Raw genomic sequence first — 22,930 nt, 5'->3', positions numbered from 1 at the left:
AGTGCTCAACTTCCTGTAAAGCCGAAGTCTACGGGCTCCATAGATCCAGAGCGTGTTCGCTGTGAAACCCGACCGCCGCGGTTACGGCGTCTTCAGTTTCTGAAACGTGCTTTACTCCTCGCGCTGCTCTCTAACGTTCTGTTGCTCTTTGTTTGCTCACTCTTTCCATCTTCATCGGAAGAGTCCAGCGTTTTATTCCGATCTCTACCTGCAGAGCGTGATCGATGACCACGGACGAGAACTTGGACACGTTTCCCTGATCTTAGAACGGAAAACCGCTTGACTTGAAACGGAAGCAGCTGCTGAGTGTTCTGCCAGTCAGTTACTCTCTACAGCCTGTAGATTCTCCACAGGGTGGAAATGAGCTCCAGAGGGAAGCCTTTGGTGATTCACAGGTTCTGCTTGATGATCACGGATACAAGAAAGTGAAGGTGGCTGAACTACTTTTATGTCTTTGTCCAGCGATGCAGAGTTGAGCAAAACTGGACAAGAACAGTTTTGGGAAGATCTTCTGTCAGCTTATCATCCCAACTGCTAGAGTGGAACAGCTGGAGCTTCACATTTGTGTGTTATAGACAATTATTTCAAGCGTTTTCCCACAATTCAGCTGCCGGTTGGGCGTTTTTTTTTTGACTTAATGGATTTTCTGTTCCAGATGTTCAGCGAAACGTTTAGTAAGTGATCACGCTCTGCAGATGGAGATCAGGGTAAAAACGCTGGCGTGCTCATTTAAAGACCTGCTTGTGGGATCACGCCGTCTTGTCTGGGTAATTGTTTCTCCCTTCTGCACCTCTTTCTGGTGTATATATCACACACCCATCTACACCCAGTTCTCCACTTTTCACTCTCATTTGTATCACTTTTTTTGTAAATAATTTTAGTTCCAAAACCCGTTCAAAGAAAAACAAACAAAAGCATACGGAAATGACAAAAATGACGAATCCCTAAATATTAAAATATATATTATATATATGATGTGTACGATGACGATGATGTATTAATAATAAAACTGAATAAAAATCAATTCCATGTTGATCTTGCTAATACAGGCTTGCATGAGTTGGTTACACATTTGCACATGGAGACTTTTTCATTTCATATTTGTTTTCAGAACTTTATGCACAGCAGAGCTAATCCAGCGTTAAATGATCACTTTGCCCCGACGAGATTGATGTTTAACACTTTTTTTTTTTATTGCTTATCGAAAGGGAAAAAGGGCATTAATACAGGGTGATTCACTCGAAAGAGGCCCCGAATATTCTATTGTAACTCCTGCTAGGATGAAGCAATCTGAACCAAAAAAATCCGCTACATCCCTTGACGTGTGTGTAAACGATGCTGGAAGTGATCTCTGCTTTCTGCCAGACCCATGAAGGGGTATGGGGGTCAGCACCCAGAAGTTGCCCTCATCGCTCCGGTGCAGGGGCGTCCCGGCTTGTTCGTTCAGAGTTAATACAGGATATTCAGGGCCTCTTTCGAGTGAATCTCCCTGTACATTTTAAGTTTATCCAAACAGATTCTTCAAATGAAACTTGAACCTACCTGCTGTCCAGACAAAACCTTGTATCTCAGTTTTTGTCTGTATTTTTTGACCATTTGAAAGAGGCAGCAGCCCTTCGGCTGTGTCCCAGTTCAAGGGCTGCGTCATTCGGAGGCTGCATGTAAAGGCCACTTGCGTCACAGCGGTGCCACTAGGCCGTCCCATTTCGAAGGCTCCTTCATATGTGGCCGAGAAACGTGTCGTCCTTTTCCATGGCAACAAAGAATCCAACGGTTTGATCCTTCACCAGCCGACACATCCCGAGGTTCACCGTGTGGTGGCGAAGATTCGAGAACATGGCGTAGTCGGCAGAGGAGTGAACAGCGGCTGAGGAGACACTTCAAGTGGAAGTATTGGGTTTAAACGGAGTCGATCAGCTGACGATACAGATGTTAGGTGCTGGCGGTGAAGCATCTCCAGCTTTAGTAAATGAACAAAAATGAAAGTAAAATTTCTCCATTAAAAGTTACGGGTTTTCCTCGTCCCGTGAAGTTACGGGGTTTTGTTCCGACAGCAGCGACGTGCCTTAAAAACAGATCAGAGTTTCACTCCAACAACAGCAGCACAGGCCCAAGCCAGACAAACGTTCTCCCTCCACTCATCACATAGACGCTGCTCGAGATCATCGTTACAACAGCAGGTCAGTCGTCCTGACGAGTCGCTTTTCATGGTTATTTACAGATGTGCACTTGGAATCTCCTCAATCCGCGTCAGTAACATCCTTCACATTTCTGCAGCGTGATGGAGCCGCTAGACTGCCGGAGGCTGGACGGGAGGTCGTATCAAAATCGACGGCACTTCAAACGTGCCAGCTGCTCTTTACGTCGTGGCGACGTCTCGTGATGAACGGACCCGTACAGAAGGGCTCAAGTCACAAATCCTCAGTAAACACTTAAATATGACCGTTTTCTGCTACGTTTAGTGCAGAATTACTGTTAAGTTGCTAAAATTAAACAGGGCAGCTTTTCTAACAGATATGCAGGTAAACGACGAAAAGACTTGAAATGTAAAAGCAAACAAATTAACACAATTTAATGCTAGAATCTTACAGTTGAGACACTGAATCACGGTTTTATTTCAGTGCTCAGAAATGTACATTTTGTGCACAGATTTCCAAAGATCAAACGTTCAGATGTTTTTCCACTGTTAAATTTCACATTTAATAATTCAGTATTCAGAAATTAAGACCACTTTTCAGGCTGCTGACTTCAGAATTTTAAGCTGAATGTCTGAGCCCTGGACAGAACTACAACCCCAATTCCAGTGAAGTTGGGACGTTGTGTAAAACACAAAAACAATACGATGATCTGCAAATCATTTTCAACCTATATTCAATTGAATCCACTACAAAGACGAGATATTTAATGTTCAAACGGATAAACTTTATAGTTTTTTGCAAATATTCACTCATTTTGAATTTGATGCCTGCAACACGTTCCAGAGAAGTTGGGACAGGGGCGTGTTTCCCACTGAGTTACATCACCTTTCCTTTAACACTCAGTAAGCGTTTGGGAACTGAGGACACTGATTGGTGAAGCTTTGTAGGTGGAATTCTTTCCCATTCTTGCTTGATGTTCGGTTTAAAGACAGTTCAACATTCATCGATTTGTTTTAAATATATTGCATTACAGTTCATTGTTTTCAGTGGGTTTAAATGTTAATTTGAATTCAACAGTAACTCAAATTTTGTCTTGTTTTTAAACAAGTATGTAGTGTCATCCAAAAACAAATACATCCAAAAACAAAGCAGCAAATTAGTTTTTTTCCCCTGATACTGGCCCTTTAAAGCTCCACGCTATATACATCATACTCATTCCAATCAACTGTGAAGTGCATTAAAAAACCTTCAAATCCAAACCCAAAGGCCAGAGGGCGAGACGCTGTGGTGGAAATGAATCAGTACGTTGATCTAAAGCCTGCGTTAAAATTCTCAAGGCTACGTTCAAGCTGTTTGTTCCATATAGAAACTCAACACTTTACTTGGACGGTCCACTGTAGATGCTTCGGAAATGCTCAGCATGTCTAAGTAACGTTCAACTAAACATCTATTAAATGAAACTGAACTTCAACTTCAGTATGAAAGAGTTTATTAAACCTAACCCTAAACCCTAAACCTAACCTTAAGCTCAAGGCAACACCCACACCTACACCTAACCCCAACCATAACCCCACTATTGTTGATGATCAACTGAACATCATGAGAAAGTTAGTTAGTGATTGAGGCATCTGAAAAGCATCCATAGGGGACCATCCAAATAAAGGGTATATATATATACACACACACACGTACACATATCGGTTTCATGGTCATGCAGCTCTTACTTTACATGAAATGATTTAGCATTAATTACAATATGTATTTGAAATATTTTGTTTGATGATTTAGACAATAGCTGCTTTCCAAGGCCTGGGCTGCAGCTGAGGTCAGCGGCATTTCTCGGCCGATACGTCATACAGGCCGTCCAAAGCAAAGGACCCTTCGTATACAGCCCATGCGTCAAACACAAGGCCAGATCAGGCCCGTCGCTCAATCCTATCCAGCCCGCAAAGTATTTTAACTTTATATTAATATTAGCCCGTTTCACAATGCGCTGCACTACAGTCCCCAGCATGCACTGCAGCGTAATATCCACTCTGACTCTCCTACCCCAACAGAAGTCTATGGGACAGCGATTACACCTCAAATTACCACTTCACATTAGCTCAGCAAGTCTTAATGACCTCGCAGTAACAAAAGGATGCCCGGTGTTTAGTCCAAGCAAATGGGTTTTAAAGAGGTTTTTGGAGACGTTTACATTTTTAATATTTCAAGCGTTCATTAATATTTTAACGTCCCTACTTCTTCTGCGTCTCTTGAATAAACAATGGTCAGTTCGGTTTATGGCAAAATGTTATTTTAAAATGAAATAAAAACATGAGTTTCCTCCGCAGGGTGTCTGGACTCTCCCTTAGAGATAGGGTGAGAGGTTCGGTCATCCGGGAGGGACTCGGAGTAGAGCCGCTGCTTCTCCACGTCGAGAGGAGCCAGCTGAGGTGCCTCCTGGACGCCTCCCTCGGGAGGTGTCACAGGCAAGTCCACCCGGGAGGAGACCCACAGTTCTCTGCAAAAACTTGTTTTAAAATGTAAGTTGTTTACAAAGTAACAAAGACAAATTAAAGTATGTAAAGTGTAAAATGACTGATTAATTAAATAATTCATCCGTATATCGTATATCGTCCAGCCCAGGCTTTGGAACACAACAAATGTCTGGAAATGTCTTGTTTTGAGAGTTTGATGCTGACAACATAAGCCGCGTGTAGCTTAGAGCCGTGTGCCTTCCCTCCAGTCCTGTCTGGAGAGTAAAGGGTTACGGTCAGGTCAGGACCTGTTCCAGAGCAGCGTGAGGATGGAGTGAGGAGGCGCGCTGGAGGGTAAAAAGCCCACCGTCTGATCCCACACTTCAAAAGGAACCTCCGCATCAGACCTGCGGGTTTTAAACATACAAGGTACATTATAATGCAGAACTCTCCGGTCTCACAACGCAGCCACTGACCATCATCAGGACACGTCATTCTTCAGCCTGACCTCGATCTGCAGCGTCCGTAACCCGTGGTCAGTTATCAGAGTCGATCGTTTCTTCATGTTTGAAAACGTTGCACTTAAGTTGCATAAGCGTCCTGCAACTCACTTGAAACTTGGCCGCAACAGTAGCAGGTGTCAGACAAGTTTCATGAAACAGCCAATTACAATGCTGATAACACGTCATCGGACACTGGTAAACATATTTTCAAAGCGTTGACAGTCGACATGTAAAACAGAATAGGGTTTATTGGGCAGTTGAAAAGGAGATTCCCTGAAATATTAATTAAATAAACATTCGTTTTCAAACATACACACAACGCAACAATAAAAAAGGCATATAGAGTTGTTTTATAATCTTTAGTCTTACACAGTTTATACAGTGACTGTCTGTTCTCTTCTTGTAGTTCTTTCTTGAGTGCCTGGCTCGGCTTTGCTGCTGTAGCACTGTGAATTTCTCCCTAACGAAGGATTATTGTATTTAATAAGCGGCATAAGCAGCGGTTTGCAAGGCTGTTCGTGTTAGCTGGTTAACCCGGCCGGCTACAGAAACGTTTCATTCGGGCAAGAGGATCTCATGTCTTCAGTCCAATAAACCATGTTGTGTGTTTATTTTTTGTCCGTTGGTCAGAATAATCAATCGAGAAAGATCAATGAGTTTGATCACACAGACGCTCCTAACACACGGCGCTGAAAGAGGAAAAGTTCATCACGTAACTCGCACCTCATTTCTCACCTGTTCAGAACAATCAGCGCTGCCGAGCCGTCAGGTCTGATGAAGGCGGAGCTTTCCAGGGCGGAATGTCCGCTGGTGGACACGCCCACTCTCTGAGACCCCTCCCACAGGAACTTGCTTTATTTATTGAAAGAGAATAACAAAGTAAACACAAGACTTATTCCACTGTCCAGGCAGGGCTGCACGATACGATCCAACCACTGGTATTGAGATCATGTTGCTACATACTGGGATTTCAATACGCCTCATGATATAATACATAAAAAGCACTGCTGTGGCAGATATATAATGGAAAATAAACAGGTGGGTTAAGTGGCATTTGTTATTGTTTTTCTTTTCTTCTAGATGTTTTTCTGCAGAGAACATCATCTGATCTTTCTCAACGCATTTCTTATTTTTAAATACATTTGTTGTTCCACTTGATTCCTTTCATGATAATAATGCTAATTAGTGCCTCTATGGGAATCTCTGTGTTACGTTAGCACTAAGCTCACTGAGATCCACTGCCACTTCTGCACACTGGCTCAGCCCAGAGCTCGATTAACTAACATATGCGTATGTATGTATGTATGTATATATGCAGATAAGATAGTCTGGTCCATAAGTATTTGGACGGTGACAATTTTTGTCATTTTCTCCTTAATTTGTCATGAAATAGCAGCAAACAGGCCACACCTGGCCATGAAACCGCTGCAGTTTAAACACTGTCCACTCTATTAGACACTCCTACCTCATCGGTCAGGGTAGAAACAGATAGGTGTACCTAATAAAGTGCTCAGCGATAGTTTGCTCAGTTTCTATTCTGTTGAGCTGCTTCTCCAGCTCTGCTTTACTGCTGCTACTCTGCTTTGGAGCAGAACGTCGTAGAGTCGTATAAGCGTCGGATCCTCTGCTGAGAGATGCCGGACGTTCTCAGAAGTTCTCAGAAGTTCACCAGGTTTTTTAAGCTGTTACGTTTTTACATTTACTGCCGTCATTATTTCACTACAGTAACTGCTGGACTTCATCACCCACAGAGCCTGGTCTGGAGCTGTGGCCGGCCAGGCCGCTCACAGCACGTCAACGTTGCAAAAGCCAATATCGCAATAACGATGAAGAAACACGCAGCTGTGTTTCCAAAGAACGGACCAGTTCAGTGAGACAGAGACGACAGCTGCTCTTCAGAGCTTCTACTGAGAACTGGTGAAACGTTCCAGCTGGTCGTGATGAAAGTTTTATAGGAGCTGCTCTGTTGAAGGTCAGAGGCGCAGACTCTGAGCAGCTCATACAGAAATAAGAACAGTAACGATCAGCTGCGCCAGCGCTCACACCTTCAGGGTTTTTACATATAGAAATAAACAGCAGAAGGTATTTTTACAGGTTTTATGCCATATTTCAAGTATTTGGGCAAATAATTAAAAGACTGAATAATACGCTGCATTTGTCTATTTATAATAAGCTTCCCAGCGTCGTGTCTCCAGGGCTGCCCAAAAGGTGAAATATAAGGCGTTCTGGATAGTAATTTTATGAGAACCGCATTCTGGATAATAATGTCAGAACTTCTTTCTAGATATGAATTTTATCAGAAGATCCTTATATCAATTTCACTTCATTCTGGAAAGAAGTAATATTTAGCCCTTCATCCTGAACTTTATTAGAACTTCATTCTGGACGTTAATTTTATTAGAACTTCATTCTAATGTTTGGGTGTTTGGGGGATCAGGCTGCGGTGAAGCCTTCTGACCTGAAGTGGGCCATGCTGTAGAAGGTGGGCTGTTTGTAGAAGACGTCCCTGCTGTGGTCCACAATGATGGTGCTGTCCACGAAATTCTTGACCCAGTTCGGCCCGCCGCCCTGATCTAGCGCTAAATTCCAGTCAGTCCATCCCGTCACGTGGTTGTTCAGGTCCTGTGGTAAAATAATGGAAAATAGTAATAACAGGGCTGTAGCACAGGTTTCATAAACTTCTGAAGTCTGACCTGTCACCATGACGACTGAATTTGGGACAGTAGCTGTTCCAGAATAACAGCTCCTCACTTCATAATCCCATCATTACCTCCAGATCAGAAAACAGCATCACACAAACATCCTAACTAGACTAAACCTCCTAAATCCTGTCCTAACTTTAGGATGAACCCCAATAGGGTCCTAACTTCTGTTTAAGGTCCGGTTTTCAGAAACCATAACTCGAGTCTGCAGCATTTGGGTTTTTAAACGCAAACCACCGCTTTCAGTGTCGATACCTGTAGCGTCATTATGCTGGTTAGAGTGAACTGAGCATAAAACCACAGGCACAGACAGTTAAGACAATAGTTAAGGCAGATCTGGGGTTCATCCTAAAGCTAGGACAGGATTTAGGAGGTTTAGTCTAGTTAGGATGTTTGAGTGATGCTGTTTTCTGATCTGGAGTTAATGATGAGATTACGACCTTAAGAACCGTTGTTCTGTAACAGCTTCTGTCCTAAATTCAGTCCTGATAGTCATCATGGAGACTAAACAGATAAGATTTCAGACTTAAGTCGTTTCTGTAATACGACCCCTGGATCTTAAATTATAACAAAACAAAAAAAAAAGATCTACTGATAATGTTTGTGTGGTTATTCATGAAAGCCCTCCAGGATGAAACTGTTCAGGTTGGGCCCCAGAAAAAAAAAAGAGCTTCAGCCGCTCCTTTCAGGTGTGCAGATCCCTTGGAAGGCTGCAGTGATCCGTTTGCTTCCTGACAGCCATGAGCAGCACAACGTTTAATCATTTTTCCACATCTCGGCCTTCAATAGCTACAGACTGTCTGCAGGAATGACACTTCATATCACTTCAACAGGAACAGGAGGGACTAAACTGAATTGGCGGATGTGCAAATGTGACATCACAACCCTGATGAGTTCAAAATGGGCTGGTCTTGTGGCTTAGCGTCCACACAGAGGTCAGTAAACGTATTAAAGTATATATCAAATGAATGGATCCAAAAGTGGCTCATGTGGCGAATCAGGTACCTCTATAATATCACTGGCGTAGTCCTCAGCTCTCTTCCAGCTGCCCAGTTGCACACCTCGGTCAAAGGATGTCCAGCCAGAGCAGGCTTCAGTCCCAAACAGGAAGTACTCAGGGTAGAGGTCATGCGTGGTTCCTAGAGTGATTTTGGCGGGAGCAACGTGGTCCAAGTACCAGTGGAGACCGATGCCATGGACGTAGCGCGCCGCGTGAGTATCACTCAGAACCTGCAGCAGAACAGAGAAACACTCCTTAATAGTTCTTAAAGCCTTAATAGTTCCAAGCCTTACAAAGCCATGGCCATGACTTAATGATCCTATTCCCACACTTTAGTAAGTCCTGGTCACTACTTAATTATCTAGTCTCCACATCTCATATCTCTTGCAACTTAATTATCTCATTCCCACACCTTACTAAATCATGGATATTTAGAATTATGTATACCTAGTTTCCACACCTTACTAAGTCATGGCCACTACATAATTATCTTCCTCTCATACCTTACTAAGTCATTTATACAACTATATAGTCTTGCCTTGCTATGGATAGGACTTAATTATCTTGTTTCCACACCTTATGAAGTCATGGATACAACTTAATTATACCATTCTCCAAACTAAACGGGCTGTAAGAAGCTTTACAGACCGGCTGGAACAAAACAACATTAATACTGATCTGGACAAACTGACCAAACTGAGCTGAACCTGATATTGGGTCAGTTTTACGGCTCAGTCTGATTTGGTCCGACTCTGAAGATCAGACCCGTCTGGCGAATGGTGTTGGGTTCATTTCTGGCTGATTCCAGGTTGTTCAGCTGTTCTTCTGTCACAGCTGCCGACTGAAAAGCTGCTCAGTGGTGACGACAGTTTGGGAATTTAGTGTAAGGAGCTGGAGAACGAACTGCCGGCTGAGCGGCGAGTGGGCGGAGCTCATTACTCTGACGTAGCAACAAGCTGCTCGTTAAGGAGCTATAATTAGGAGGAAGGAGCTGAACATTAAAACATATTAAACGCCGCGTTCACGGCCAGTTTATTCATTTCTTACTGTATTTATTTAACTGCTGTATTAAAGCATTAGAGCACTCCAGGAGGGAGTTATCACCAATAACATCACGGCTGTGATGATCTACGGACACCAGATCACAGCCGGGATGTTATTTCACGATAACACATCCCCTCTCGGGTTCTACTGCTTATTTATCCCACCCTCTCTTACCACTTTGGCCCAGTAAGGAAGCAGGAGCCTCTGGTCATCCAGGATCATAAGACGCGTCTTTGCGTACCGGGAGGAATGGAGGGCAGGGCCAAGGTCCATCGCAATCCAATCACGCTGTTGTTCTGGTCTGAAACCCAAAGCCTGGAAGCTGTAATTGGTCAATTCTCCGGCAGTGGGCTCGTTTCCTGTGGTCAGCCCCCAGAAGGAAAGGTTGTGTTTCTCATATTCCTCCAGGAACCTGAGAAGGAAGACGAGGGAAGCAAGAAGTCGAGCAATGAAAGGGGGAAAGTATATTTCCTCCAAAGAAGGAGTGTGTATATTTATGTGATTCAAACAGTCACTCTGACAGACTGTAATACACCACAGGAAGCGTAGGGGGCGATACAGCTTCTACTGTTTCATTTAAAAAGCTCTATAATGTTCATATGATCCACACAGTCACTCTGACAGACTGTAATACACTACAGGAAGCATAGGGGGCGATACGGCTTCTACTGTTTCATTTAAAAAGCTCTATAATGTTCATATGATCCACACAGTCGCTCTGACAGACTGTAATACACTACAGGAAGCGTAGGGGGCGATACGGCTTCTACTGTTTCATTTAAAAAGCTCTATAATGTTCATATGATCCACACAGTCGCTCTGACAGACTGTAATACACTACAGGAAGCGTAGGGGGCGATACAGCTTCTACTGTTTCATTTAAAAAGCTCTATAATGTTCATATGATCCACACAGTCGCTCTGACAGACTGCAATACACTACAGGAAGCGTAGGGGGCGATACGGCTTCTACTGTTTCATTTAAAAAGCTCTATAATGTTCATATGATCCACACAGTCGCTCTGACAGACTGTAATACACTACAGGAAGCGTAGGGGGCGATACGGCTTCTACTGTTTCATTTAAAAAGCTCTATAATGTTCATATGATCCACACAGTCACTCTGACAGACTGTAATACACTACAGGAAGCGTAGGGGGCGATAAGGCTTCTTCTGTTTCATTTAAAAAGCTCTATAATGTTCATATGATCCACACAGTCGCTCTGACAGACTGTAATACACTACAGGAAGCGTAGGGGGCGATACGGCTTCTACTGTTTCATTTAAAAAGCTCTATAATGTTCATATGATCCACACAGTCGCTCTGACAGACTGTAATACACTACAGGAAGCGTAGGGGGCGATACGGCTTCTACTGTTTCATTTAAAAAGCTCTATAATGTTCTTATGATCCACACAGTCGCTCTGACAGACTGTAATACACTACAGGAAGCGTAGGGGGCGATACGGCTTCTACTGTTTCATTTAAAAAGCTCTATAATGTTCATATGATCCACACAGTCACTCTGACAGACTGTAATACACTACAGGAAGCGTAGGGGGCGATACGGCTTCTACTGTTTCATTTAAAAAGCTCTATAATGTTCTTATGATCCACACAGTCGCTCTGACAGACTGTAATACACTACAGGAAGCGTAGGGGGCGATACGGCTTCTATTTCTCTGTACTATAAAAGATTTTCTCACAGATGTCAGCTGTGGGGCAAAGAGAGAGGAAACAGCATGAAGGAAAAAGCATAATGGTTTGATAAGCCGATCAATCATTTATAGTCTACAGATTAATCAATCTCTAATTTGTTTAACGTATATGATTGTCACCGTATACAGTATCACAGGTTATGTACCTGATGTAGTACTGAGCCCAGGTCTTGTACTCTTTGTCCCCTGGCTGGCCTTTGAGTGAGCCCTTGCCAATAAGTGCTCCATTCGTCTTCAGCCAGGAGGGGGCGGTCCAGGCAGAAGCGAACAGAGACAGAGGGCGAGCAGATAGAGCCTGAGCCCGGTGCAGCAGGGGAATCTGTGAAAAAACACAAGAACAAGTGAGAACCTCATACTATTTACTAAATTATAATACAGCAAAAGGTCGACATTTAAGAACAAAATGCCTTCATGAATTTGAAAACTTCTCACAGAGAAAAGAATCCTGATCGGAGAGTTTTCTGTGGGGCCTTTCAAGAATTTACCACTTTAGTTTCCAACCAAACGTGGCACTGAAATATGACTATTACTACATTTCTTACAGAGTTTAAACACAACAAGCGTGATGAATATTCACTCATTCATTTATCATCTTTAACTGCTTAATCCAGAAAAAGTCGCGGTAACAATTGGGAGAGCAGAGAATCCCAGACGGCACTGTAAACTTTCTCCAGCTTGTTCTGGGGGACCCTGAGCCGCTCCCAGGCCAACTTGGAGATACAATCCCTCCGGTGGGTCCCAGGACGACCTCAGAGTTTCGTCTCAGTGGGCCGTGCCTGTTGGGAGGCAGCCAGGGGGCATCCAATCAGATATCCGAACCACCTCAGCTGGCTACTCTCAATGTTGAGGGGTAGTGGCTCTACTCTGAGCTCCTCCCGGATGATCGAGCTCCTCACCTTATCAAGCAGAGTGTAGCCGTCACCCTGCAAAGAAAGCTCATTTCCGTCACTTGTACCTATGATCTCATTCTTTCGGGTCATTACCCACAGATCATGAACATAAGTGAGGGTTGGGATGTAGACTGACCGGTAAACAGAGAGCTTTGCCTTACGGCTCAGCTCCCTCTTCACCACTACAGTCCGGTACAGTGACTGGATTACTGCAGCCACTTGTCCCAGCCTGCGGCCGATCTCATGATCCCTCTTCCCATCACTCGCCAACAAGACCCTGAGATACTTAAACTCCCCCACCTGGGGCAGGTCCTCTCCCCTGTACTTGGCAATGCCATCCTTTTCTAGTCTGATGAATCTTCTTTCTTCTTCTTCTTTCGGCTGCTCCCTTTAAGGGTCGCCACAGCGGATCATCTGCCTCCATCTTGCCCTATCCACTGCCTCCTCTACTTTCACACCAACCATCTCCATGTCCACCTTCACTACATCCATAAATCTGAGGTCTACCTCTTCTCCTTCTACCCGGCAGCTCCATCTCCAACATTCTTTGCCCAATATATCCACTATTCCTCCTCAACACATGTCCAAACCATCTCAACCTGGCCTCTCTGGCTTTATCTCCAAACTGCTCCACCTTCACTGTCCCTCTGATCTGCTCATTTCTAATCTTGTCCATCCTTGTCACTCCCAACGAAAATCTCAGTATCTTCATCTCCGCCACCTCCAGCTCAGCCTCCTGTCTTTTAGACAGAGCCACAGTCTCCAAACCAAACATCATAGCAGGACGCACTGCTGTCTTGTAGACCTTCCCTTTCACTCTTGCTGCTATCCTTCTGTCACACATCAGCCCTGACACCCGTCTCCACCCACTCCATCCTGCCTGCACCCTCTTCACCTCTTTTCTACACCGTCCATTGCTCTGGATGGTTGACCCAAGATATTTGAAGTCATCCACCTTTACGACCTCTACTCCTTGCATCTTCACCTTTCCACCTGCCTCCCTCTCATTCACACACGTATTCTGTCTTGTCTCTACTGACCTAGTCTGATCTAGTCTGATGAATATATTACATAAAAATTAACTGTAATTCCCGACATGTGAGCTTTAGGTTTCCAAAAAGATCTAGATGGTCCTGAGGGTTCCCCACAGGTATAGGGAGGGTGGTGTGGAGAATAAGATCACAGCAGGTCACAGTAGATCATCCCTGCTGGGATTTCATTGACCGGCAGTGTTCAGTTGCTTTTATGCAAAGAAACAAAAAGAAAAAAGTGAAGCAAAAAGCCGCAACCATTTCCTTCCACCAAAAAAACTAGTTCCACCACACAAACCACGGTGGCCTACTCATGTCATGCTCCACTTCCAAATCTGACCAGTGTCACATGGTAACTTGCCTTCTTAACTCATCAGTGGATTAGGGTACAGTTATGCTCCCTGACTAAAGGTACCGAGATGTACCCTTTAGGGTCACACCCCAGTGATACGAGGGGTACTGCCCCAGTGACGTTTACTACCTTTTTATCTGAGAGTGTGTATATAATTGCGTATTTGAAGCCAAAAAGAAGTGCAGTTATAAAACACAAAAACAACTTATGGTTCCTCAAACATGATGCTTTCTCTCCTAAAGAACCTAAAAAAAATAAAAATCTGCAATAATTAGTGTATAAAAGTGTCACCTTCATGTGCGTGTCTTCCTCAGCCAGGCTGAAGTTAAGCAGGCCGTAATCTCCAGGTGAGTCAGCGTAGGTGTACAGGCGAGTGGAAAAGTCACAGCTGGCCATCGGGACTCTGACCACATTATACTCTATACCTGAAAAACATGATGGAAAGTGGCTGTTTAATGTTGATATTTTCAAAATACAAGCAGTAAAGTCACAAGAGTTTCACATCTGAATAAACGAGTTGTTTCTGCTCACTTCACATCTTAAAGGTGTGTTATAAATACTTTGCTCTACCATGCAAAGAAGAAACCATATATAAAGAGGATCCAGAAATGCTGCCACTTTCTCTGGGCCTGAGCTCATTTAGGGTGGACTGAGATGAAGTAGAGAAAAGTGTTCTGTGAACCAACAAATCAAAGTTTTTAATTATTTTCAGAAATCATGGACTCTGTGACCTCCAGGCTAAAGAGGAGAGGGACCATCTGGCTTGTTATCAGTGCTCAGTTCGAAAGCCTGTATTCATGATGGTTTAGCGGGGCAATAGTGCACATGGCATGGGTGACATGCTCATCTGTGAAGGCACCGATAAAGCTGAATGATATATAAATGTTTTGGCAACATAAGGCGTCTTTTTCAAGGAAGGCCTTGATTATTTCAGCAGGACGATGTCAAACCACATTCTGCATGTGTTACAGCAGCACTGCTCCGTATTAATAGAGTCCAGGTGCTAAACTGACCTGCCTGCAGTCCAGACTGGTCACCACTGAGAACATTTGGCACATTATGAAATAAAAAAATAAGACAAATGAGCCCCTGAAACTGATGAGCAGCTGAAATCCTGAATCAGACAAGAACAGAAACACATTTCACTTTCAGAGCTACAGCAGCGCCTCCTCAGTTCCCAAACACTGACAGAGCGCTGTTAAAGAAGAGGTGATGAAACACAGCGGTAAACAGACCCCATCCCGACTTTTTTGAAATGTGCTGCTGGCATCAAATTCAAAATGTATAAACTATATTTTTCAAAAAACAATAACATTTCTCAGTATCAACATTTGATATGTACTATTTTGAATTAAATATAGGATTCAATTATTATTATTATTATTATTATTATTATTATTATTATTACACATTGTTTTCATTTTGAACAGAATCCAAACTTTATTGGAAATGAGCTTGCACATGATGAATCCACTCATTGACTGTATATGTGATATATATGATATATATACACTCATTAGCTGGAACATGCAGCCGCTGCTGCTCTCACTGGATGCCAGTGATGGAAACTGTGTTCACTCTGTGAGGAAACCATTATTTATGTTCATCGTCTGCGTTCACACGATACAAATAGAGTAATAAAGTCTTAGGCACCCAAGACACATTTTCAAAATCAATTTATTTGTGTAGTTTGTGTTTGTTTGCAGAGAAAAGTGTTAATATTTAAATAAACAAAATGTATAGAACATTAATTAATAATTATATATATATATATATAAAAGCAGCTCCTGGTTTGACCAATCAGGGATCAGGTATTTTCCATTAATGGTTTGGGGTGACTCTGATGAAGCTTATTTTGCCAGTAATAGACTGTGCAACTATTTAAGGGGAAAACAAAACGTTCTTAGAACAAATAAGACAAATGTGATTAATCGTGATTGTGCAGCTGAACCAGCTACAGTCTCAGTTTATGCCCTAAAAACGTCGTCCATTCCCATCCCTCTTGCTCACCCTCTGGGGAGAAGTACTGGCGGAGCAGCTGGTCTTGGGCTCCGGCCGACAGGGACAGGATATTGATGGCAGCTGAGTCAGTCATAGCTCCTCCGAAGCCCTTAATGTGCTGGTACTTCTGCTCAGGAACCAGAGTGATCCTCAGAGCTGATAGAGAGAGAGAGCAGTAGGAGAAAGGGGGTCAACAGGAGCAGCAACGACTAGAGGTGGAGAATATGATGAGATTTTATCATTATGGTGATAAGTTACATCACTATAAGCTTTTCTGAGTATATCGTGGAGATCGTCAGTGCTTAAAGATCCCTGAACAACTGCAAAGTCAGCACGATTAGGCCCGTTTAAAGCGGTTTAGTGCAGAGTGAAGTACAAGCCAATTTCCAAAAAAGTTGGGACGCTGTGCAGAACGTAAATAAAAACAGAACGCAATGATGTGCAAATCATGTAAGCACCATCGCTATGGAGTCAAATTAGGGTCTTTAATGGTGACGAGAAAAAAATATATCGCAAATATAAGATCAACATTTTGCATTTTACGTTCCTCTTTTGTTTCTGTAATACTTTCCCTCTTTTGCGTTTCTTTCTTTTGTTTGCGCTTCTCGCGTTTTACGTTCATCATTTTTTTTTGCGCTTCTCTCTTTTCTTTGCTCCGGTTTTACCCTCTGTGTGGGGGAAAGAGGCGTGGCCAAGATCGAAAGGCGTGCCGTGAACGTTCCGTGTCATCAGTTGGAGCCACCGTCACACAGCGCGGCAATTTGGTTTACTGGTATCATGGCCTTCATCGCCCAGCTGGACCACAGCTATATACACTTTATAGATTGATGGTAATAATCGACTTTTATAGACATTTTATCTAATTCGGTGGCTAGATTTGTTTTCACTAACCAAACTGTGCAGTGTGATCAGGGCTGTGAGAAGAGTAGGCTAGCTAGCTAACATGGAAACCATGGATACCAGTTCCACTATATAGCCAAATGGTTCCTGCCCATATGTTGATTATTATTATTATTATTAAGATCTCCCATCCAGATGGTCTTGAGTACACATAATTATGGAAGCTGAGGGAACTACTGAGGACAAGTTGTAAGCCTTCTGTGCCGAACCATGTCTAGGTAGAAAGTGGTAAATCTGCACGTTCTGGTGTCTCCTTCTGCATCACGCACACACACACACACACACACACACACGAAGACAGTAAAGGCTTCATGACCATCTAATTAGTTCGGGTGCTGACAAAACACCAACATGTGGAAGAGAGGAGTTCTCCAGGACCAGGATTGGGAACCACTGGCCTGATTCAGTAGACCAGTAGTTTTCAGCTCCAATCCTGATGACCTACTGCCCTGCACAGTTACAGCTATTTAGTGTCCCAAGATACCTGATCCAGCTGATGAGGTAATTATCTAGCTTTTTATGAGCTGGATCAGGTGTGTTGTTTATGTGGAGACAGGTATGTGGTGTTAACATTTGTTAATGTAGAACTTCAAAGCATCACAATCAACAATCTTTTTTCAGAATGTGTGCTTTGTGAATTTAGACTTTTAAAGTAAAGTATGTTATGATTCCTGTACACAGCCTGGATTGCATCACAAATGACATCCCTTACTGCACACCTGCATAGGTGTATATATATATATATATACATATATATACACATAGTAAGTGAAAACAAATCTAGCCACCGAATTAGATAAAATGTCTATAAAAGTCGATTATTACCATCAGTCTATAAAGTGTATATAGCTGTGGTCCAGCTGGGCGATGAAGGCCATGATACCAGTAAACCGAATTGCCGCGCTGTGTGACGGTGGCTCCAACTGATGACGCGGAACGTTCACGGCACGCCTTTCGCTCTTGGCCACGCCCCTTTCCCCGCCCCCACACAGAGGGTAAAACCGGAGCAAAGAGAGAAGCAAAAAAAAAATTATGAACGTAAAATGCGAGACGCAAAGAACAGCAGTGACGCGCAAAGAAAAGAAAGAAACGCAAAAGAGGGAAAGTATCGCAGAAACAAAAGAGGAACGTAAAATGCAAAATGCTAATCTTATATTTGCGATATATTTTTTCTCGTCACCATTAAAGACCCTAATTTGACTCCATACATCGCCCCCCTAAACCATCATGAAGACTGGCTTTTGAACTGAGCGCTCATAACAAGCTGAGTGGTCTTCAGCCCGGAGGACACAGTGTCCATGATTTCCACAAAGAATTTCAAATGTTGATTCGTCGGACCGCCGGACACTTTTCCACCTCCCCTCAGTCCATTTTAAATGAGCTCAGGCCCAGAGAAGGTGGCAGCGTTTCTGGATCCTGTTTATATTTGGGTTCTTCTTTGTGTTTTAGAGTTTAACAGCGTTTGTGGATGCAGTGATGAACTGTGTTCACAGTCAGTGGTTTTCAGAAGTGTTTCTGAGCCCATGCAGTGATTTCACTACAGAACCATGTCTGTTTTTAATGCAGCGCTGCCTGAGGGCCCAAAGATCACGGCCAGCAGATACTGGTGTTCAGCCTCGTCCCTCACAGACAGAGATTTCTCCAGATTCTCTGAGTCTTTAATGATATTCTGCACCGTAGACGATGAAAAGCAGAAGCTCTTTGCTGTTTTATGTTGAGGAACGTTCTTCTTGAGTTGTTGCTCTATTTGATGGTGCAGTCTTTCACAGAGTGGTGACCCCTCCTCCTCTTTACTTCTGAAAGACTCCGCCTCTCTGAGATGCTCTTTATACCCAATCATGTTACTGACCTGCTGCCAATCAACCACCAGGTGTTTTTTTTGTTGTTGTTTTTTTTTCAGCATTACACAAATTTACCAGTCTTTTGTCCCACTGTCCCAACTTTTCTGGAACGTGTTGTTGGCATCAAATTCAAAATGCAAATCTTTTTCAAAAAACAACAAAATGTCTCAGTTTTAACATTTAATATGTTGTCTTTGTGCTGTTTTCAATGAAATATTAAGGTTTACATGATTTGCATTTTGTTTTTTATATACATTTTGCACAGCGTCCCAACTTTTTTGGAAATGTGTTTGTATGAAACACTGAAGATTTTTTTTTTAAACAGTCTGTTAGAGCTGACCGGTCTGCCCGAGCCTGGACCTGCACAGTGTAGCTCACCTGTACCTGTGCTGTTCCTCTGTACCTGGCCTTGCTCCCTATGCAGCCTGCTGCCCGCCTCACTGCTCAGGAACGACAGGTAGTGACCCACAGCAGGTAAAGTGACCCGGCCGACGGAGTCACAGTGTGTGGCGTTACACTCACACACCACTGAACTCTGGCTGAACATCCTCGCCTGACAGCTTTCACTTCCAGCTGTAGAAATACAGAACAGGCAGCAGCTTCACACGGTCACTCTGCATCATTCGGTCACCTGCGTCATGCCCATATAAGGAAATCCAGGTATAAGCTGGTTTTCTCGGTCAATAATCATGCTCTGATATGTTCATACGCATCAGGTTTGGAGCACTTCTGTGTGTGATAATTCGTTTTCTTGATAGAGAAAAAGATAAGAACCTAATGAGTTCCTAATTCGGGCACGATGCACAACGACAGGTGTGTTTTATATACAGTGCTGGTTTTTCGGAACAAAACTCGTAGCTCCAAAACGGAAACTTTACAGGAGAAGCAAAAAACCTACTTCACTTTTAATGTAAGTCAATGGAACCAGAATTTTTTGCGAGTAATTTTGGGTCATTTCTTTTAGTCCATTCATCAGGAAATTTACATATAATGTAAAGGACAGCAGGCTTTTCCCAACTATGTCAAAAACTGAAAAACAACAAAACCGGAAATATGTTCTGTTTTGTTATATATAAATAATATTAATATAATAAGTGATTTTTACATACATCAGTGTGTTCCGATGAACCCTTTCCAAACCTCTTCTCGACACAATACCAACAGTATTTGTAATTATCAATCAGTGCTTGGTTTATCAATAATCAATAGTAATTTAGTAGTAACATTAAATCTGTTTACATCAAAAAACAGTGACACATATTTAAACAAGGGCTTTTATAACAGATGAACTCACCTCGGGTGTCTGTAACCAGCCCGGCCAGGAGGACAGACACAATAAGAGCTGCTGACCCCCTCATACTGCCTCAGTCAGCTTTATCTCACCTGGCTGACCACAACATGCAGAACATAGAGATTATGATCAACTCCATCAGACAACAGTGGAGCACATTTTAGTCTGAAACCTATAAAAATCATTCTGAAAGTGTTAAGAACCAACACAACATCTCAAAAAGGGTCGTTAGGAACTGAAAACTAAAGAGGAACTGAGGAAAAAGGGAAAAAAATATTCGGATTGTGCGAATTTCCCGTTCCACCTTAAATGATGCAGCAGCTGCATTCAGGCGCCTGAGGCGCCCCAGTGTAACTGCGGGACCATTTAAGGTGGAACGGAAAATTCGCATGTGAAGCCGATTTCTGCCTCGTTCCACCTCAATACAGTAACTTATTTACCTTGTCCTTGTTCTCCACCTTCCCGTTAACGTGTATTCAGTGACAGCGACTCGGTTTCTGTTCAGTTGCTCTCACATCGCTGCGGTCAGGAGTCCAAAGTTTACCTTCCTGCTTCTTCGACAGTGCGCGGTGCATGACCGTCACGTGACTACGGCTTTTATTATTGTTGTCATTGCGCCGCACGGCCTGCAGGCGTCGCCAAAGCACAAACTTATAAAACTTCAACGGCCCTTCGATTTTTAAACGTCCTTAGCATTAAAGCGGAGCAGTTCGCCGACTTTTCGAAATTTCTGACATGATTAAACGGTTAACGTGTCAGCAAAGCGGTTCTGAGCGGTTCGGTGTGAAACGCTCCGTCCTAGATAAACTGACAGAGTCAGAACCGTTCCCAGTGGTGGGGATGGGAACCAGACGTCTCCCTCTAAAAGCTCCTCACAGAAAGTTCCTACATGAGCTGGTTCTGAATTCACTGCCTGAGACATTGGTGTGTGTGTGTGTGTGTGTGTGTGTGTGTGTGTTACTTCTCTTAAACAGTTGCTGCCCCTTACCTTGTTTGTACATGTTGATGGATAATTTGAAAAAAATAAAGTTTAAAGGTTTTTGAGTTCTTTGCTGAGATGTTGCATCACATTTGACAAGCGCTGTCACAAAGCGCATATATATGTGTATATATATATATATATATATATATATATATATATATATATATATATATATATATATATATGTGTATATATATATATACACACACACACGTATATGGTACCATGAGGGTTCTTTAGTAAAGAAAATGATTCTATATCGAACCCTTTGCATGATTAGAGGATTCTTTGCATCATGAAATGGTTCTTCAGATTCATGGAGAACAGCATCTTTACCATTACAAACAATAGAACACTTTTGGTGCTATATATCATTTTTCTTATGCATACATACATATATACATATATATATATATATATATCACTGCTGGTGGAACAAAACCTTGTATCTCCAAAATGGTAACCTTACAGGAGAGGGAAAAAACCTACTTTACTTTTAATGTAAGTCAATGGAACCAGACGTCTTTCCAGGTCATTTTTGGCCATTTATTTTGGTCCATCCTTCATGAAATTTACACACAGCATAAAGGTCAACAAGCATTTTCAAATTGTGTCAAAAACTGAAAATCGACAAAAATGGAGATACAAGGTTCTTCCGACAGCAACAAGATAAGATTTTAAATACATATACATACACACACACATGCAACTGATGCCCCAACATTTATAATCGCTACAGAAAAGTACTGCAAATAGGCGTCCACAAACTTTTGGACAGTTTATTTAATCCAAATATTTTCAGAAGGGGCTTGTGAACTGAGTGATCCACCTTTCAGGCCTACTTTAACACTTAGTGTCACTAAGATAAAGCTTCCAGCTCTGTCGAGGTAATGGATGCTGTCATACATGACGTCTAATGGCCGGCAGGAACCCACGAGTCATTAAGAGTTAATGAAGCCTTTCCTCTTTTATTTTTGGGAGAATAAGACGGTGATGAATAGGAGACGTTGCTGGATCTGAATTCACCGTCTCTGAGCTCTACCAGAGCCTCTTAAAGGGCCCACATCATGGAAAACTTCATTTTCCTAGCTTTTTGGGGAAAAATAACAAGAGCAAAAGCTTGAAACTAAGCTGTAAAAAAACAGGCCTTTCTGAAAACATCGTTGTTGTGATGTCACAGAAACTGACACATTTACATATACCCACCTATCCAGCCTACAGCAGTTTAGCTCCACCCATTCAGGCTGAAGTTATAAGGAGTGTTGCAGCCTGGACTGCTTTTAGACTGAAGTGCAATGTAGTGCAGCCAATTAGAACAGAGCTCATTTACATATACAGTCATGTGCAAAAGTTTGTGCACCCCCGGTCAAATGACATTCTTTAATCTTTCACAGTGAAATAAGTGAACGCATCCCCAGAGGACACACTTCTGGACATTTTAATGTACAACTACCCCCAATTTGCTGAATTTAATAATGGAGGGGGGGGGGGGGGGGGGGGGGGTTATATTACACTGTAAAATACATATTTAATACGTTGTATTTGGAATTACTTGAAAGAGGAATTAAAACATGGAATTTAAGCAAACTGGTTCAACTTTTGCATATTTTTTAGCCTTAAAGACATGACAACAAAGTGTTTATTTCTAAGGGGTGGTGAACTTTGACTGGTTTTGGTACCTAAACATACACATGTAAGTCAGTGGCTCACAAACACGTCCTCAGAGACCCTCCTGATGATTTTCGCTTCCGCCCAACTCACAACATAGAGGGACAGAATAAAAAAAGGGGAACGTTCGTGGGGTCCCTGAGAACAACCATCTAAAACACAAGAAAGAAATGTAGAACATGGGCCTGTTAAAGACATAAAGGACTGTGTGCTAGAAACTGTGGGTTATATCTGAATACCGTTTGCTCATTTAACTCCATTTTAAACTTTTATGGAAGCAAAAGACCCATAAATTTATTACGTTATATTAGAAACAGGAATGAAAGCATTAGAAATCAACGTAGAAAAGAAGACACACCACTGAACACCGCTTACTTCATGCATGACTGCAAGAAAAATGAAGCAGATG

General features: G+C 42.6%; 1 protein-coding gene across 1 annotated transcript; it reads right to left on the bottom strand.

Annotated features, from left to right (window-relative positions):
* Window positions 1-4,549: 4,549 nt before the first annotated feature.
* gba (glucosidase, beta, acid) lies at window positions 4,550-20,472 on the bottom strand. The gene is made up of 11 exons (XM_017714569.2): window positions 20,312-20,472; window positions 19,875-19,967; window positions 18,959-19,153; window positions 15,849-15,995; window positions 14,130-14,263; window positions 11,712-11,884; window positions 10,021-10,258; window positions 8,808-9,032; window positions 7,559-7,722; window positions 5,836-5,952; window positions 4,550-5,004 (listed from the first exon to the last, which is right to left on the bottom strand). The coding sequence occupies exons 2-11, from the start codon at window positions 19,936-19,938 to the stop codon at window positions 4,899-4,901; spliced, it is 1,563 nt and encodes a 520-aa protein (XP_017570058.1). The 5' UTR covers window positions 19,939-19,967; window positions 20,312-20,472; the 3' UTR covers window positions 4,550-4,898.
* Between the last annotated feature and the right edge of the window lie 2,458 nt (window positions 20,473-22,930).

Source organism: Pygocentrus nattereri, chromosome 3 (genome assembly GCF_015220715.1).
Source record: "Pygocentrus nattereri isolate fPygNat1 chromosome 3, fPygNat1.pri, whole genome shotgun sequence".
Classification (NCBI taxonomy): Eukaryota; Metazoa; Chordata; class Actinopteri; order Characiformes; family Serrasalmidae; genus Pygocentrus; species Pygocentrus nattereri.
The sequence above is the reverse complement of the archived record's forward strand: the minus strand, read 5'-3'. Positions and strand labels throughout refer to the sequence as shown.

Bases quoted from the DNA above. Each gene is read 5' to 3' on its own strand.
- gba (XM_017714569.2), bottom strand. From the start codon at position 19,938: ATGAGGGGGTCAGCAGCTCTTATTGTGTCTGTCCTCCTGGCCGGGCTG. The intron at 14,264-15,848 runs GTGAGCAAGAGG...CATGTTTTTCAG, and splicing joins CCAGTACTTCTCCCCAGAGG to GTATAGAGTATAATGTGGTC. The intron at 5,005-5,835 runs GTGAGAAATGAG...TAAAACCCGCAG, and splicing joins GCGCTGATTGTTCTGAACAG to GTCTGATGCGGAGGTTCCTT.